Genomic DNA, 17889 nt, shown 5'->3' with positions numbered 1-17889 from the left:
TGTGATCACTTATTTTAACCTCGGGTCAGTTTCCCCTCTTCTCCACCAAGACTTCAGCCTCAAAATTCGCGCTATCATCACGCCATAGACTTCTGAACCGTCCTTTCATTCACCATAGTAAAAGCTGGTATAATGTCTGAAAGTGAAAAGAAAGAAATAATTGCCCTCATCGGCTTGGGCACAATTGGTCTTTCATTCGCCGCACTGCACCTACGCTATTCCAACGCCAACCTCAGACTGTACGACGTCCGCAGTGATTTGACGGAGCATATCGAAAGGCTCTTACCAGTATATCTTGAATCAACAAAGAAAGAAATTTCAAAGGTTGATCTTACAGTCGAGAAACTCGTTGCGGACGGTCGACTGCTCATATGCTCTTCAATCGAAGAAGTTTGCTCTGGCGCAACAATCGTCCAAGAGCAAGGACCTGATAGTGTTAATTTCAAAAAGTCCAACTGGACTGAGGTCGTTAAATACGCACCTTCAAGTGCTCACTTATGGAGCTCCACCTCTGGGATAAGTGCATCGAGACAGGTGGAGGATCTAGAGGACAAGACCAGAGTTCTCGTGGTTCACCCTTTCAATCCGGTGAGCTCGATCAACTCTCCTTCTCAAACCGTCCTACTGATATCGTCATCAAGCCTCATATAATGCCATTGATTGAAGTCGTCCCCTCGCCTCATACGGAACCAGAACGAACTCAATTTGCCATTGATTACTTCAAGAATCTCGGCTCCGGTCATCGCCCCGTCAGAATCAACAAAGAGACCCAAGGCTTCGTCGGAAACCGTCTAGCATTCGCTCTATTCCGCGAAGCTTGTCATCTAGTCTCAAACGACGTTGTCTCAGTCGAAGATCTTGACACTATCGTTGAGGCTAGCATAGCGCCGCGTTGGGCGGTAGCTGGACCATTCAAGACATATAACAGTGCCGGCGGGATTGGAGGAATCGGGGCATTTCTGCATAATTTGGCAGATACTATGGAGGCTTGTTGGGATGACGCAGGCGAAGTTAGTCTCAAGGGGACGTCTGCGACTAAGCAAGGGACTGATGCTGATGGGGATTGGACGGATAAGATCACGACGGAAACGGAACAGGCTTATGGACTACCAACAGCAGAGTCACTGGCAGAGCGTGATCGGAACTTGCAGAAGGTCATAGCAGCTCAACCAAAAGGAACTTAGTGTTTTGGCACTCTCACTTCAGTCATTAACAATGCTTTCTAACACCAATGATACTATGAATATATGCCAATATCAGACATGGAATGCATTTAATAACTAAGAACGCCTTCTTTGGTCCAATTCAGCCCGGATCGGATGGGAACAGAGTATGTTTCTCCCACAAAATCACCCCGCAACAAGTCATACTCATCCGTAGCCGACCTCTTGGCTTTGACATCTTCAGAAACCTCGTCTTCATTGTTCCATTCCCGCCATGCAAGCTTTTCTCCAGAAGCACCTCCATCGTCTTCACCGTCGCCAGTCTTTCCGGCCTTGCCACTGCCTGATAGTTTCCATCCCATTACCACTGGACCGCTGACTCCAGTCCTCTTGTCATTGTGTGTACTTGCAGGGCATTCCAATCCCCGGAAGTGGCCAGGTCCACAGCGCAGCGTTGATTCTGCACACGATGATGATGGATCTTGAGTGTCCAAGACGAGATATAAGTAACTGTCTTTCTCATGTGAGCCTCCATCGCCGTACATAATATGGGGGCCGCGGGAAATAATCGATTGTGGGAAGAACAAAGGATGGGTGAGTGTCGATGTTCTTGGTGGGAATTCTCTTGGCGTGCTGGCCTGATCTTCGAGAGGCGAAAGCGATATTTTAATGATCTTCGGACTATAGGTCAATGGAGGCAGAGCCAAGACAACGTATTCAGCTGTCCAGTTTGTCATGATGTACGGTCGAGGTAGTTCGTCGACCTTGCCCAGGAATCTGTAGCTAGAGCTTGTCAATATGCCATTCTTGCGAGTTTGGAAGCTATATCCAGAAGTAGTTTGAAGAAATTCGAAGCATGACACGGTGACTTGACACTCCACACAGACGTCCTTCTGGTAGAGGCTGATGGACAAAAGCGTGAGGAATTTCCCGCACGGCGAGAATTGCACCTCTAATTGAACGTCAGCTTGAATGTTCATCATTCGTCGTAAAATGAGTAGGTGGTTGCTTTACCTCGTGACACTGCCACCGGCTCTAGCGTTTTGTCTTGCCCCTTTTCAGAGATTTCCAAACTTGTACTGGAGCCACTATCGTCGTTGAGTAAGTCGAGCCCACCAAACTTATAAGAGACAGCTACGATAGGCAATGCCGGATGACGAGTGCCTATTATCCTAGACCATGATAAGTGGTCGGTCTGGATTGGTCGCCAAACAGGTCTGCCAAAGTCATTTGCCACGATAAGACATTCTGTCATCGGCTCTTTGCGTTCTCCATCCAGAATATCTGAAGTTTCCAGGCTTCCATTCCTCTCCCCATTGATACTGTGCGTATCACTTGAATCAGAGTCATCATCAGAGTCCGAACTCCAGCCAGAGTCGTCATCAGAGCCTGAACTACTGTCTTGGGAATCTGAGTTGCTGACGATTACATTATTGGGTGACTTTGCTCTTTCATGGGGATGAACCAGGCATTGACCCTTACGGAAATAGAATAGCCGAGTCGTTGAATCCGAGTCTTTTCGAGTCGGCTGTGTAACGACATCAATCTGTACTAGATTCCATTGTCCTTTGCCATCCAGTCCCAAGTCCAGGTCTCTACACACTTGCGGAGGGGCCTGATCAACTCGGTTCCCTGACCCGTCCCCGAGAAGGCAACGAGTAATACTCAAATCACGACTGTTTACTTTCCAACTCTGTAGAAAGGGGTCGCCCTTCTTGCTATTCCGGGCAATTGTGGTGATACATTCGCTGTCAGGGGCTTATGAGTCGAGGACGACCTCTCTACTTTGATCAGACTTCGACCGAGAGAAGACATCCACTTGATTCACTTTGACCCGGCGATGGGGCATCAAACCGTTCTCGCGAATGATCTGAAGCTGCAGTATTTTACCACGTTTCTTACCCGTAGAAGAGAACGACGACTCCAATACACGCATCTCGGTCGTTGATTCGAGTAACTTGGCAACATATTTGATGTGAACTTTTTGAAGCCCGTTGGGAGCTTTGAGGTGACAGCTGGGTTTATAAAGAGTGAGCGGAACAGCATGATGAAGTTGATCAGGGTTCTTAGTAAGAAGTTCGCCCCAGTCCAGAACAAAAGCACAGAATGAGCGGTCCAGCGATACGTAATCTGCGGACGAAGAGTCTTCTTTCCATGGTAGCAGGGGAAGTGCAAATTGAAGTGCTGCATTAGGCATTGTTCCCAGGATCGGCTTATAATGACTTGTTTCCCACTTATACCGTGCGAAAAGATGAGGAGCTGCGTGACTTTGTACGTAGATACAAGTCCAAAATGCAGGGCTCTTGAGAAAGTCTTTAACAGTCTTCAGGGTTTCAGAGCTTGGCGTTATGTCTTGCATATGCAGATGCCAAAAGACGGCGGCGTAGCGAAGGAAAGCATTGTTGTAGGATGACTCTGACCTTGTGAACAGCGCTTTTAGGTCAGACGGATCTTGGTATCGTTCCTCACTGAGATACTCGATGCAACTGACTCCAAGCTCCTCTAACGCTTTGTTCTCGTCGATAAAGAAGTCCGGCAGGTACTCTTCAATTCTCCTCTTGTTCTTTGGGTCGATAAAAAAGTCCTTGACTGACTTGTGGCACAGTGAGATCTTCTGAGAACCATTCGTGTCTTCCATGGTGATCAACGGGCTGCAGACGTCCTTTACTCTATCGTAAACGCGAAGTGCATCTTTCTTGGACTTGATGCCATCGTTGGCAGGATCAGTATAAGACTTGAGGGCGTCAATAAGCTCCATCAGGGTAAGTTCCTTTTCCGACAATGTAAGGATTCGAAAGGTTCGCCTGTGACAGTACGTTAATATTATTGGCCGGCGTATGGGCACTAGGTTCATGTATAGTTATGCATCAAACTTACTTGGCTAGGTCCTGTTTGTGATAGGGCAGTCCTGAAATCCTGGCCAACGACTTGATATAGCAGTCTTCCAAGCCTCTGGGGAAGCTTTTCAGGGCATCAATGGTTCCTTGCTTAGTTCTGTAGGCCTTGTTCTTTGCAATCTCACAGATCAGCGCTGCATAGAGAAAGTTGTGTTCGTCTGTGTCAAACCAGGGCTCATCGTGAGTTGGGCAGATCCTCTGGGCGTCGAGAAAGGCACGGATGTCTTTGGAAGTGTTCGTGAGGTTTGGACTAATTTCGACAGCTTTGAAAGCGTCCTTGACGGACCGTATCTCCGGAACGTCCCTGCTAGTAAGGAACCACTTTACTGTTCCGAGTGTGTCCAAGTTGAGAAGCTGCTGCAAGCTGTAGAACAAAGGATTGCCGTGAGTTCGAACTGAGCACTCGTCCAACCCTCTCGTCACAAAGTATCACCCTAGGCAGCAGTGAGGACAGTGCAGTGTCGTCCTTGGTTTTATGCTGGGGCTTGAAGCCTGTTCTGGTCCTTTAACCTAAAACTTGTGAAAGATAATTGTGGCATTGTGGTTTAGTGTATGTCCATGCCCAGAAGTCAGAAGCCACTATCCAAATCTGTGAATTTTACCACACGAAAGACGGTCCTTGGTGCTATTGTTTTCATGATTTGGGGCATTGCCCAAGTACACACGAACGAAAAGCTATGAAGAACGATATCGGGTTTCCTCAGAACATAACGTGGCTAATCAGTTGTGAACGCGGGATATTCCGTTTTAACGTTTCAACACAATGCCATTTCGAACCACTCAATCGAGGGGGTTTGGTTATGCGCAGTCAATTGAGAGCCTGACGTATTATCACTATTTGCCTGTAGTTTACAGTAAAGTAAGCATACTTCGCTGGGGGTAGTGCTGAGTAACGTGGTGAATCACATGATAGGTTGTGGCGAAGATGGGAGGTGAGGGCCATATAAGCAAGATGCCAATACCAGGAACCCAACGAGGTGTACAGTACGACAGCCCGGTCTCACTAAAGCAGCCAAGTAGCGACACGCCATTTTCTGTAAGCCTTGTTATAAGTTGGGGTAACACAGCTTGGAATGGTTGCACACCATCATGTTTCCCCTCATTTTGTGAGACAAGACTTTCGAGCCTGATCTGCTCTCGAGCAACGGTGTTGGTCACTCTACATTAGATGTGCCGCAGTAATACATTCGTCTCTATCACACAGGCTGCAGTCAACCGTCGATCCTGATCTGGTATGGAGTTCAGGGTATAGTATGGAATAGCAAGTTCTGTTACGATGGGCTACGTATGAGAGATGAGGCTCTGCGGAGGAAACGAGATCAACGTTTTCGCTCAAACCTGACACTCTCACACTTTGTGCAACCTCAGTTCCCTTCGATCCTGCCGCCGACTATACAAAGTGCGTATAGTCGGGGGCATCTTGGGTAATTGCTGGACAAGTTGTTTGAGCAGACTAGCCATACAAGCCTCGACACTTTGCTCATGCTGTCTTTTATAACTGCAGTATATGAGCGCGACACCGAGTCTGTCCTCTGTCTCGAACTTATACAGTAAATCATCTATGATAGATGCAGCAATGACGGTCTTGCCTCCACCTGGAAGACCGGGGCAGAAAAGCGTGCTGCGAGTTGACTCTCGTCAATTCACATATTGCTGAGAGGTGAGGAACCATTTCCCAGTACCGGACTGGATTCTGGTCAAGACATCCTTATGCTGCGCTACATTTTGTAACGACGAGAGTTATTCCGTGATAATACTGAACTCCTGGTCTCCATTGAAGTCATGAAGCTTATCAATGCCCTCCTGGACCTTGGCCAGAGAGTGGCTGCGGGTTTGTCAGACTCCCTCTTCCCGGAATTAGTAGACGGACAACCTACCCATTCAGTGTGTTATTGATGGTGCTTAACAACACAATATTGGAGGTTAATCGCTGCCGCATATCTTTAACGTCATCCGGTTCCCAGCGGAGTCTCTTCCATATTTTTCGTGCTTTACCATTCTTATCGTCCAAAGCGTGGTACTTGAGTAACACCGTTTGTATCTCTTCTAGTAAGCGGGTGCAAACGTCGACAATGGTCCTTGAGAGACTCTGACAGGGCTTCTGGTAGCGCACGCTCGGGGATAACATCTTCGAAGTCTCGCAAGACATTTGACAGCGTTTTGACTCTGATATTGCTGTCCGTCAATTACTCTTTATCTATATCGTCCGACGGCTTCGATACTCATCGGATATCTGCCTGAATTGAGCCGGCGCGTCGCCGAGTCTTCTTGGCCAGATCAATCAGTTGAAGCATATCACCCACGGAGAAACCGAAACTCATAGTGTCGGATTGTGTGTGGATGCATGCAAGGTAGATTGTAATTTTGTTACAGCGCGAAAAGCGGCTAAAATGGAAGCAATGGACGGATGTAAGTGTAGAGATGGTGGATGTTGGGGAGGGGAATTAGAGCCTCAGAAGATGGCTATAGTGAGCCTCAGGTATTGAGGCGTTACTACAGAGGGGCAAGAGCCTGTATTACAGGCACCTGCCAGGTAATACACAGTCGTATGTAGGTGGTGGGCTTGCGGGCGCGTGGATGTTTCGTGTGTTTCGTTTGCGTGCAACTGCAGATGTTGTGTTACAGCGGAAGGCCGGATGTTATTGGTCTGAAGGATGACCGGCGTGCACTTGCATATGCGTGGTGTGCTACTTCTCTCAGATGTACAGAATCAGGCTGAGGAAAAAGTAAAGAAGTAGAAGGCTCGTCTTGTATTGAGGTCCAGTGAGAGCACTTCTTTACTTGAAGATGGCGATTGACAACTTGACATCCAATTACGTACTGCATCTTGCTTGAACCTAATGGATGCTCGTAGAGCCTCCTCCTGTGCATGCAACACACATTGCCACTTGCTCCTTTCAAGCCATACCTGATACTGCAGCACAAGTCAGACACGCTTATTGCTGAGTAACAACGTTGAACACGCATGCACCTTGAATGACAACCTCACGAAAGCCGGGCGTCACCAACTCACCCCGCTTCAAGCCTCAACTCTGCCTCGCGACCGTTATTAGCTGATCTTCACCCCTTGTTCATTTCACCTCGGACTTACCATCTCTCCTCCGCCCGCAAACTTCCTGGAGCTTTCAGACATCATGGCTGTCGACACTTCTAATGATACCCAAGGCCTCGTAAGCCCTCTACGCGTCAGTGCAGCTATCATAGTGGCGCTTCTGACTGCCCTTCTGTGGCGACTGTACAATGACACCTTCGGTAACATCCCAGGCCCTCTCATCGTCCGATTCACCCCCGACCTGGCTATGGTGGCTCACCTGGACAGGAGTTGAATGCCGCGTCGTTGACGGGCTGCACAAGAAATATGGTCCAGTTGTGAGAGTCGCCCCAATGAAGTTGATGTATCTGACGGCGCAGCCCTTAATCTCATCTACGTCAAGAACGGAGGATACTTGAAAAGTCCTGTTTACCGTAGTTATGACGTCAAAGGCTTTGAGACCATCTTCTCAGCCCTGGACCCGGCTCATCGGGCGCCAAAGGCGAAAGCCGTTGCACCTATGTTTGCCCACCAACGTATTGCAAAAAGCAAACCAGACGTTGACGAGGTTCTCGATGACGTTATGGCTGAGATGAAACGCAGGAAGGCTGAGACAAACGGTGCCCCCGTAGATGTTCTCAACTTATCTCGTGCTCTCGCTCTAGATCCGATGACAGCATACCTATTCCGCGAGTATTTCAACGGCATCGACAAGGGTCGACTCTGCGTCACTTAGTTCATCAACAACTTCGTCGCTGGAGGTCGCATTTTCTGCTTGCCTGGCTGGCTCTATGACTTTGTCGACGAGTGGGCTGCGAAGCTTGACAAGAAAAAGATCGTCGTCGCACAGAGTATTGATATGATACAAGAGTATGCCACTCGCGTGGCTGACAAAAGCATCGTTGAAGAAAAGGACAATGAGCCCGACACATTCCAAGGTCGATTACTGGCTGCTGGTATCTCGCGTGACGAGGCTATAGCCCACGTTGTTGGTGTCATGTTTGCTGGTACCGGCGCTGCGGGAACGACGATGTCGATACTATGCTGGAACTTAGCTCAACATCCCGAGAAGTAATACATATGCTTCGTCTCCATCTCCGAAGAGTACTAACCATGTTTTCAGATACGATCGAGTTTACAAGGAAGTCATCGAAAATACTGATCAAGATGTCTAATCTCTGCCTTATCTAACTGGTGTCGTGAAAGAAAGTCTACGTCTCGCCATGGCTAATCCAACTCGTTTCCGTCACATCGTCCCTCCTGGTGGAATGCAACTTCCTGGTCTGCCCAACATCCCAGCTGGTACCAGCGTCGGCGCCGGAGCATTCATGCTGCATCATAATCCCGAGGCCTTTCCAAACCCACGTGAGTTCATGCCGGAGCGATGGCTGAGTCCATCTCAGGAGATGTTGCGTGACAGCTTTTACTTCGGAGCCAGGTCACGACAGTGCATCGCGCGGAATCTTGCATCTGCTGGGTTTGGCGGGCCGCTGAGGCTTTTGTACTAAGCGATGTACTTCGAGGTGCAATGGCTGTTCAGGACAAAACTGAGATTGTCGAGTGGTCCAATGCAAAGATCGTTGACGAGAAGATCGAGGTGCATTGGTGAAGAATACCAGGATGCACACCTGTGAAAGACTACGCGAGATGCAGCCTGAAGCTTCGCCTGCTACAAGAGGCATAAGTTCTCCTTTGGGCGACCCTGACTTTTGTTGAAATTCTATATAGTTTTGGCATAAACTACCCTCACAAGAGCATTTGGAGGCTCTGAGAACTCAAAATGTAGCCAAGTTCTCGAGACTTGAGTCCAGCATATAATATTTAGCAGGGCGGCCCTTCAATGAAAACTTCACTCACTAAATCGTAACACACCATATAGTTAATAGGCTCTATGTGATAAGCCAAGTCAAGTATATGGAAATCATCAATGACAATGAAGCAAACAATGACAGCACCTATTTTGATACAAATGTGTATAAAGGGTTTGGAGGATTTGGGTGATTCTTATTCTACTCTGGTCAGTCCTTTCCTAACTGAATTTCCCATGGCATTAATAATAATGGATTAATTGAGATAGCAGCACGTTATCATGCCATTATGTTTCTTCATGCGTAGATCGACAATCGCCTCGAAATTACTATTGTAAGGCGGCGTTGAAGTGGAGACAGGCGGCAATCTTGTCCAATGCGTCAATGCCTGCGGGGCCGTGCCTTTATTCGGTGCAACAATTGCCCCGATGTATAGAATCTCGTACAGACCTTGTATACGAACATTTATAAGGAAATCGTGACAATTTCGAAACGAAAGGCCTCGAGGTATCAGAACATCGAACATGCATATAATTGACCAACCCTGCACCAACAACTGATCCACGTTGCTCTGAATGTGACCAATAAAAGCTTGAACAACAACCAACAAACTTTGAAAGCAACAGGCTTTGTTCTAGCTTATAAATACGGATAGGGTCCGTGGAATTAACCGCGCGGTGCATAACGTTATTGAAAACGTCACAGAATGTTCGATGGGCCCGGTTCATATACTCCGCTGAGTAACTCGGCCGGCGGATTAGGACTAAACGATTCATGTGCCGAGGCAAGGGCCCCATCGCCAACTCCACTTGCGGACTTTTACTGTAACCTAGTCGCGATCTTGCGGAGTGGTCTGTTCTTTTTGTTATGGCGCAAGATTTGCATGGAATTTTATAGAGTAGTTTATATAAAGAGTTCCCGCGCCATGTCTTGCTAGTCTACATTTCCGAGAATCAAACAAATTGTTCAAAACATCATAATTAATATTTCAAAATGGCGCCTGCAAGATACGGAAACGAGGTCGTTGACCCTTCGCCTCTACTACAACCTCTCGACTATGTCTTCGCTAAGCGACAAGCGCCCAATCGCTTCCTCAAGGCAGCCATGTCTGAGAAGCTCGCCACATGGGATGCCAAAGACGTCTCTGCTCGAGGATATCCTACACCAGAGCTCATCACCCTCTACAGAAACTGGGGTGCTGGAGGCTGGGGAACCATCCTAACAAGCAACGTTATCATCGACGGCATCAACCTCGAAGCCCCCGGCAACCTCGTCATCCCCGCCGATGAGCCCTTTGAGGGTCGTCGCTTTGACGGCTTCAAGGAGATGGCCACCGAGGCCAAGAAGAACGGCAGTCTATTGATCGCCCAGGTCTCTCATGCTGGTCGTCAGGTCGAGGAGTGGATTAACCCCAACCCCATCAGTGCCTCAGACGTCCAGCTCGTCAACTCTGGTTTGTCTGGAAGAAGTTTCGCTGCTCCTCGACCTGCTACCAAGGAAGATATCGCCAACGTCATCAACGGTTTCGCTCACGCCGCTGAGTTCCTTGACAAGGCTGGTTTCGACGGCATTGAGCTCCACGGCGCTCACGGTTATCTCCTGGCTCAGTTCCTTTCTCCTCGCACCAACAAGCGAACCGATGAGTACGGTGGTAGCCGCGAGAACCGAATGCGCATTGTTCTTGAGGTTTTTGCTGAGATCAAGCGTCGTGTGAGCCCCAACTTCATCGTTGGTATCAAGGCCAACTCTGTCGAGTACACCCCTGGCGGTATTGATATCGAAGATGTCAAGGCATTTGCCATCGCTCTCGAGAATGCCAAAGTTGACTTTATTGAGCTTTCTGGAGGAAACTACGAGAAATTTGCCTTTGCTCATGAGCGGGAAGAGAACAAGAAGCGAGAGAACTACTTCCTTGTCCAAGCCGAGGAGATCGTCAAGGTTTTGAAGCGTGATATCAAGATCTTTTCCACTGGAGGTTTCAAGAGCGTCAAGGCGATGGTTGACTCTCTCGATATCATCGATGGTGTCGGTATCGGCCGCGCAAGCGCCCAAGAACCCAGATTCGTCGAGACACTTAAGAAGGTCTCGATTCCTGGAACAATGGAGCAAAGGTTCGACCACGATGATGTTCTCAAGAGACTTGCTGCAGCTGGAATCCAAATCTCCCAGATTGCCAATAACTTGGAGCCTGTTGATTTGAGCAAGCAGGAGAATGCGGATAGTCTATGGAATGATGTTTTGCAGTACTTCCAGCAGGCTGCTCAAGATACAGAGCATAAGCTGTACAAGTGGCCTGCCCTGTCACAAGTGGCTCATCCTTATGGAGAGTTGGAGTTATGACTTGTAAAATTATGATTTAGCGAATTAGATTAGAAGGATAGTTTGATATATACGAAAGTTAGAAGCCGCTCCCAACTTTGCTACCAGGATGAAACTCTCGATATCACTTTGAAACGTCCAGTATAGAGGTCGGCAGATTTGAGTTAAGCTTCTCTCGTAAGCTTAACCCCTCCCATCGGCATCGGCAGTTGTAAGACCAGGGGGTAATCACTAATGAAGTATCCTGCATGTCTAGACTGTCTGACATCTCGCCAGGCATTTTCTTGCCCCGTTTTTGCAACGTAGTCGCCTAAGCTGGGAATGGCTCACTCGCTCTTTGACAAGTCACAAGTGCACAGTGACTACAGCTCACGGGGGCTTGGTCGCTGAGCCGCATGATTAGATTGCAGCCAAAAACATACCTGTCTAGCACGGAAACCCGACTGGTGGCTCTTTCGAAATGCATCCCTGCCAGCGCTTCAGAACGGCTGCCGGCAGGACATTTTCTCCTTCCCTACTGTTCACCAGACTTTCAGAGTCATCCACCATTGTCAGCTTCTACCAAGGCAACAGCTTTCTCTTTCTACATCCAACGCAAATACGACATCGCATGGTTTATTCACAGTCTGTTATTCACAGTCGTTACAATGAGGAACTGGATATTAGTTGCGTCTATAAATATAAGTAAGGGCAACTCTCTCATCTCCCCAACACCCTCTCTCTACTTACCATCTTGGGCTAGTCATTTTCGCCCTTACAATATGCGTTCTGTCAGGAGGCCGAACGGTAACGTACCCGCAATACAGCCTCGTCAACTGGCCACGCAGAACAATCGCGCTTGTTTAGGGAGAAGAGTGCGAACATCTTGCCGAACACCTACCGGATAAGTACCAATTCGGACTTTCTGGTAAGCGACTGCCCCATGCATCACGAATCCGGTCGATCCTCATTTACCGTCGTCATCATTCAGTCGCTAATTCAAGTTTCAAGGTCTATGTAGAATCACGAAGGAGAAAAAGTCCTGTGTGAAACGTGTCCCAGGATCGCTCAACCTTACAGAAGCTGTTCTCCAAGATATCGAACAATACGAGCCCAGTACTCCCGGGGAAGAGTGCACTCTACAGAAGTGCAAAGATGCCATCAACAAACAAGTTGACCACCAGTCAGCCCAAAGTCTCGGCAGATTCCTGTTCTGGTTTCTCATCTGCTCCGTCATTACCAACATCGCATCTTTCTACGTCATGCATAAAACTTGTTCAATATTCCACCTTTTTACCACGCTAATTCTCGGCTTGGACACTATGTTCCTCTTCGCAAGTCTCGCCTTGTGCTTTGTGGCGATGAGCTACGAAGCTGGCCCGTACTTGAAAGAGGTTGAACTATCAGAATTTTCAGACATGGAAATGATCGGTCCTGCCTTTTGGGCATTGGTCTCGATTCTGATCGGGCGCCTGATTTCGAATCCGCCGTTGCTCTTGGGTGTAATCCCGTTAGTGGTTCCTATGGCCGTCATCTCTTATTTCCTTGTACACATGAAGGGCTTCTTCACTATTGTCAGCACTACTGTTGTGGAGGATCTAACGAGAATGGCGCCACCTGAAGGGATGTGATGGAGGCACGTAATGCTATGTGCGTGTTCGGGGCGACGACTCTTGCCGGCAAGGAGAAACACAGCACAACCTTCATTTGAATGCTTTACGAGATGTATAGATTAGAGTATCCCACGTTCAGGATTCTGTTAATACCACCAAGGTTATCTTAAAGTTGATGGGACATCTCAAAGCCCCATCCCTTCACCCTCAAACCTCTCTCAAAAACCCAGACTTCCATCCAATTCCTCAGTCATTCCCATGAGCCCAATAGAGTAGCGCGTTCCTTGCATGGGCAGCAGCGCTTATCCAGATTCATTAACCTTTTTTTTGCCCTGGAATCAGGGACCAAAGCTTAATTCCACAATAGCCCAGGGTCATCAAGCCACAATTCCATAAAATTCCAATATTTCAATCAAAGAAACGAGACTATTGAAGATGGTGGCGTTGAGAAATGCGCTGCGTTTGGCTTAGCCTCACTGTTCCGGGTTAGCCCACGTTGGATCTAAGGATTGAAACCGGCCTTAGACATGTTCCAGACACCAAGCTATTGTTATCAGAACGGCGTCTAGCATTCTAGACCGATATGGCATTCGTAAGCTGAAAAGAGATGGGAAATCTATATATTCAAGGGGATTTCCCTGAAAATGATGGTGTTCACGGTATCTCATTCTCACCAACTTCGTGACGACTCTCCTTAAAGTGCGCTTTGCACTATCTTCCCTTTCCCTTCTACGCGGCAACACCGCAGCATTCCTTTCCTTGTCCCCCCCCTTATCTTTACAATTCTCACCATGTTGTCTCCTTGGATCCTCCCCATCTTCACATGTCTGTTCGCCATCGCAGCGGCAGTCCAACCACCCGCCTACAGCGGCTACACGCGCGTCTGGCAGCAAGGCTTCGAAGGCCAAGCCAACACATTCCCCAGCACAAACACATGGCACATCATCGAGCGCGTAAAGAACTACAACAATGAAATCCAAGCCTACGTGAAAAGCACAAGTGTTCTTCGAAAGTCTGGCAAGAACACCTTGCAGCTGATTCCCCAGTTCTCAGATTCAACGCGGAAATGGACGTCTGCTCGTATTGAGAGCAAGTATACTCTGACGCCCAAGCTTGGAAAGATCACTAGAGTTGAAGCGAGTTTGCGTCTGGGTGGCAACTCGGCGAGGAGTAAGCAGGGAATCTGGCCGGCTTTTTGGCTCCTGGGTGATGCGATCCGAAAAGGTGTTGAGTGGCCTGCTTGCGGAGAGGTTGATATCATGGAGAATGTCAACGGGCAGAAAATTGGCTATGGCGCTGTTCACTGTGACCAAGCTCCTGGCGGGATCTGCAATGAGCCCAATGGCATTGCGTCCAATGTTCAGCTTCCTGATAGCAATTATCACGTTTGGCGGGTCCAGTTTGATCGACGAAGCAGCAATCTGAGGTCTCAGTCTATTACCTGGTATCTCGATGGAAGGGTCTTTCATCGTGTTACGGGCGCTCAAGTCGGCAATGCTAAGGTTTGGAAGAGTCTTTGCCATAGTCCTATGTTTGTCATCTTTAACGTTGCCGTTGGGGGAGATTGGGTAAGTCGAAGAATCCGAAGAAGAGAGACGTTGACTAACAAGATTATAGCCTGGCGTTCCCAACACCAACACCAAAGATGGAATTGGAAACCATATGGAAGTTGAATATGTCGCCCATTATGTTTCGAACTAGTCGGACATTTATCATTTAGATCTCGTTTATCTTCAGATACCAATAATGAACTTTGGCGTTATGAACATTCGTGTCTTGATATGAGGATACTTCAACATCAGTGGATGCGCCAAAGCATCAGGTGGCGTCAGTATCACAAAGTCCTGCCTTCAATATCTTCCACGTGGTGAGTACGTAATGTGGCATTAAGCTAGATATACGACACAACTCCCGTGGCGCGAAACTATTCCCCCACGACACTCAACTTCGGCGTCCCCGGCCCTGAACTGCTCCTCTTTCTCAACTTCCCCCTCTCCGCTCTTGGCGTCGCATCAGCACCAGGTTGCGACGCCGACCGTCCTCCACTCTTACCAAACAGGCTTCCCAATCTGCTATGTCTCTTTTCCCTCTCTTTATCCGCCACCGCAGGACTTCCTGTCGTGTTTCCCATGTTGAAGGGCGGGTCGTCGTATTGAGCATCAGGAATTGGCAGCCTGTCGGGGGAAGGACCGGAGCCTTCTGGTCGTGTTAGACGGTATTCATTTGGGTGGTAGAATGTGCGGTTGTCGATCTCGTAGCGGCCTGCGTCGATGGCTGCTTGGTTCTTCTCAATTGCTTGGGGAGTGCCGCCGAAGTGTTTGTCGACGCTGGAGTTTAGTGTTCCGCGAAGAGTTTCGCCGGCGCCCTGTAGAGTTCGTCGGTATGGATTGAGATGGCTCAATTGAAGGGCACTTACATGGATACCAGCGGCAGCGGACTTCAAATTCGCAAATGTCGATTTGTTAGCAGGCCGGGAATAATTCACAGTAGGTTTATCCCCAGGCGGAGGTGGGGGCGGAACAGCGCCCTGGCCAACTTGTAAAGGCGCTGGAACGAATTCCGCTGAGCGTCTGACATTTCGTTCAGGAATTGCAGGTGAATTGTTATCTGAGCTGGAAATCTGAGAGGGAATTGGATCGCGGGGCGGAATTAGGCGTCGGCCTGGAGTCTCTAAACTCTTGCGACGTGCTGTTGGGGTAATTGGGGATGGTTCAACAGGTGTAGGCGTTATGTGTTGTACGGGTTCGGGCTGTGTTACAGGTGGTGGATGCGGGGGAGATGGTGTGACGTCTTGGTTGCTGACGGTGGGTAACTCCATGACAGGATGAGGCTCCTCAATTGTTTCGGTTGTGCCATTGGAGTTTGTGACGGTCGTGGTAGTAGTCGTAGTCGTCGTTGTAGTTGTAATTGTCTGTCCCGTATTAGGATTGGTCACCGTTTCTCTTTTGATCGTCGGACTGGTGTAAGAGTCTGGTCCTGAATTCGGGTTGAGGTTTGGGGTAGGCGTCGCATTGTTTGGTGTCTTCCCTGGACTCAATCCACTGTTACTCTTTGTGTTGCTCAGATCGCCCTCTGTTGTCAATGAGTTATTGGGTTCACTGCTTCCGTATGTCGAATCGCCCGAAGTCTCTGCTGTTTCTGGGATCTGAAGTTCTTGACTTTTGCGCTTGTCTTTGTCCTTCTCCTTCTCCTTCTCCTTATCCTTGTCTTTTGAGGAGCTAAAGATCTTCCATTTTGAGCGCTTCTCTTTGTCTTTGCCAAAGGGGTGATCGTCTTGTATCGACATTGTGAAGATGAACAACTGTAGTGGTGAACAATTACTGAGGGTTTGACAGAATTGAATTGAGTGAAACGGCGAGATAACGGTTCAAATGTCAATCAGGCTTATCGAAGGATGGACGTTGCAATATGACGAAGGGTGATGAGGTCATTTAACCTGGTCGCAACTTGGAACCCCTCAGCCACCGCTGATCACCTCTTGGGAGCTGCCACTAACGCGCAATGACTACTTCATGACTTAATATCACATTGATCTTGCTGCGAGACCCTGTGGCGTGAGCTTCCTGATGGTGAACCCAGCCACACATCCATCGTTTCTGGTGACGATTCTTTCATAAGTGGCGGTACAGTTTGCAGTAAGATCTTAACAGTCGAGAGGAGGTTTTGGGTGAGCAATTGTCAAGGTTATATCACTGCCTTTCAACGAAGTCATCGTCTTTCAAAACCAGTTTTGTCCAGAGGCCGCCCAATGCTAACGTTCATGCGACGATCGCCACAATCGATGCGACCGTGTAATTCAGGGACCATGGATCTCGCATATTATTCGTATTTTGACTTTCACAATTCTCCGTTCTGCCAAGACAGGCATTTTGAGTGCATCTACCCTACAACGAGTACTAGAGACTTGGCCAGGTCAAGACATCTTGCCAAGAACGCCTGATGATAGCTAGTTGCAAAGATAGACATTAGCCAATTCATCTGTAACTCCATTCCTTTCATCCCGTCTTTCTAGAAGCCTTTCGTATTCACAGAGGCCCGTCCATCTCACAATGTATGCTTATGATTGGACGACCAGTGCCGACAATGATCTACGTCGGCCGAGCCAATGATGTATCTCTCGACGACCACTGCCGATCAACTGAAAGTCATGGGGGAATAGTGTTGAACCTCAGTCTAAATTTGATCCATGAATATAGGACGGATTCCTCAAATGGCTGGTTCTTCCAAATGTCCGTTCAGGTGACCGTGCTCGCTCGAGGAGGGCTAGGCAGCTTGCAGTGTCAGATTAATATTACTCCCAGCAAATTCTTCCTCACAATGCAATCCAATAGTCAATCTGAAGTCTCTCTAAACGTGTAATCGCTAGTCGAGAACAAGCTACAGCAACAGCCTGCGAGTTACGTCTTTTCTGGTCAGGAAAAGACATTCAGGGGCTTGACAGACAACAACACTTATTCTCTGATTTTCCTTCATGTTCAAAAAGCTAAAGTAATAGATTTTCGTTTGAGAAATCCCAAGTTATACAAACATTGCGTTGTTTCTTCTGTAATCACAAAGAGTAATAGTGTTCATAAGCAATATGACATCTCCCGATTCCCGAATACCATTCTCCTAAAGCAACCTGACATGCCCAAAGAGCTTCTATTCCATCATTATTGCTAAGCCATTAACCAATTCAAGCTGTTATGACACTGCCAAATCTGTTACATTGCCAGGAGTAATGCGCGACCTAGCTGCAGGTATCAGAGGCTGCACCTCCACTGTTCTTGAACAAACAAGTCGAACACCACAGTAACCACTGGCAATGTGGCCGCATCGCATCTGGCACTGGCAGAACAGAGGAAAATCTGTAGAACAGCCTCTAGATCTTCCTGAGAATCTTTAGAAATTCTAGTGTATTAATTTCCATCTCTTCTCCAGTAACTTGGACTTCTTCCTTTCCTCATCGCAACAATCAACCATCACATCCTTCACCCAACCCCCATCAACACTACTCTTGACCACCTACTAACTTTCTTCTACTCTCTTTGAAAGAGGCTGCCATGTGGAAACCGTCTAACACAGATTTCATCCCAACTG

The 17889-nt window shown here is 48.1% G+C and overlaps 7 protein-coding genes across 7 annotated transcripts; 5 read left to right on the top strand and 2 right to left on the bottom strand.

Moving 5' to 3' along the window:
• The first annotated feature begins 7 nt into the window (after positions 1-7).
• Positions 8-1310, top strand: FOXG_11646 (uncharacterized protein). The gene is made up of 2 exons (XM_018391360.1): positions 8-588; positions 642-1310. The coding sequence occupies exons 1-2, from the start codon at positions 133-135 to the stop codon at positions 1182-1184; spliced, it is 999 nt and encodes a 332-aa protein (XP_018249987.1). The 5' UTR covers positions 8-132; the 3' UTR covers positions 1185-1310.
• Positions 1274-5003, bottom strand: FOXG_11645 (uncharacterized protein; the record flags this gene model as incomplete). Its single annotated transcript, XM_018391359.1, has 5 exons — positions 1274-2115; positions 2178-2911; positions 2966-3967; positions 4041-4424; positions 4930-5003. 5 exons carry the CDS (start codon positions 5001-5003, stop codon positions 1274-1276), a joined length of 3036 nt encoding a protein of 1011 aa, XP_018249986.1.
• A 2297-nt stretch (positions 5004-7300) lies between these two features.
• Positions 7301-8266, top strand: FOXG_20586 (uncharacterized protein; the record flags this gene model as incomplete). The annotated part of the gene is made up of 4 exons (XM_018400864.1): positions 7301-7421; positions 7472-7719; positions 7828-8162; positions 8215-8266. 4 exons carry the CDS (start codon positions 7301-7303, stop codon positions 8264-8266), a joined length of 756 nt encoding a protein of 251 aa, XP_018249985.1.
• Positions 8267-8314: 48 nt separating this feature from the next.
• On the top strand, positions 8315-8700 carry FOXG_11644 (uncharacterized protein; the record flags this gene model as incomplete). Its single annotated transcript, XM_018391358.1, has 2 exons — positions 8315-8538; positions 8601-8700. 2 exons carry the CDS (start codon positions 8315-8317, stop codon positions 8698-8700), a joined length of 324 nt encoding a protein of 107 aa, XP_018249984.1.
• A 1041-nt stretch (positions 8701-9741) lies between these two features.
• Positions 9742-11309, top strand: FOXG_11643 (oxidoreductase). The gene has a single exon (XM_018391357.1). It carries the CDS (start codon positions 9893-9895, stop codon positions 11237-11239), a length of 1347 nt encoding a protein of 448 aa, XP_018249983.1. The 5' UTR covers positions 9742-9892; the 3' UTR covers positions 11240-11309.
• A 2164-nt stretch (positions 11310-13473) lies between these two features.
• FOXG_11642 (endo-1,3(4)-beta-glucanase) lies at positions 13474-14607 on the top strand. Its single transcript, XM_018391356.1, has 2 exons — positions 13474-14378; positions 14428-14607. Exons 1-2 carry the CDS (start codon positions 13602-13604, stop codon positions 14509-14511), a joined length of 861 nt encoding a protein of 286 aa, XP_018249982.1. The 5' UTR covers positions 13474-13601; the 3' UTR covers positions 14512-14607.
• Positions 14608-14653: 46 nt separating this feature from the next.
• FOXG_11641 (uncharacterized protein) lies at positions 14654-16125 on the bottom strand. Its single transcript, XM_018391355.1, has 2 exons — positions 15227-16125; positions 14654-15175 (listed from the first exon to the last, which is right to left on the bottom strand). Exons 1-2 carry the CDS (start codon positions 16094-16096, stop codon positions 14735-14737), a joined length of 1311 nt encoding a protein of 436 aa, XP_018249981.1. The 5' UTR covers positions 16097-16125; the 3' UTR covers positions 14654-14734.
• Positions 16126-17889: the final 1764 nt, after the last annotated feature.

The sequence above is a fragment of the Fusarium oxysporum genome, chromosome 10 (assembly GCF_000149955.1).
Source record: "Fusarium oxysporum f. sp. lycopersici 4287 chromosome 10, whole genome shotgun sequence".
NCBI lineage: Eukaryota > Fungi > Ascomycota > Sordariomycetes > Hypocreales > Nectriaceae > Fusarium > Fusarium oxysporum.
The sequence above is the reverse complement of the archived record's forward strand: the minus strand, read 5'-3'. Positions and strand labels throughout refer to the sequence as shown.

What these genes read in the sequence shown, in the direction of transcription:
- FOXG_11643 (XM_018391357.1), top strand. Translation starts at nt 9,893, where the DNA reads ATGGCGCCTGCAAGATACGGAAACGAGGTCGTTGACCCTTCGCCTCTA.
- FOXG_11646 (XM_018391360.1), top strand. Translation starts at nt 133, where the DNA reads ATGTCTGAAAGTGAAAAGAAAGAAATAATTGCCCTCATCGGCTTGGGC. An exon ending in TGGTTCACCCTTTCAATCCG is followed by an intron (nt 589 to 641) that starts GTGAGCTCGATC and finishes ATCGTCATCAAG; the next exon opens with CCTCATATAATGCCATTGAT.
- FOXG_11642 (XM_018391356.1), top strand. Translation starts at nt 13,602, where the DNA reads ATGTTGTCTCCTTGGATCCTCCCCATCTTCACATGTCTGTTCGCCATC. An exon ending in TTGCCGTTGGGGGAGATTGG is followed by an intron (nt 14,379 to 14,427) that starts GTAAGTCGAAGA and finishes ACAAGATTATAG; the next exon opens with CCTGGCGTTCCCAACACCAA.
- FOXG_11641 (XM_018391355.1), bottom strand. Translation starts at nt 16,096, where the DNA reads ATGTCGATACAAGACGATCACCCCTTTGGCAAAGACAAAGAGAAGCGC. An exon ending in CCGCTGCCGCTGGTATCCAT is followed by an intron (nt 15,176 to 15,226) that starts GTAAGTGCCCTT and finishes CGAACTCTACAG; the next exon opens with GGCGCCGGCGAAACTCTTCG.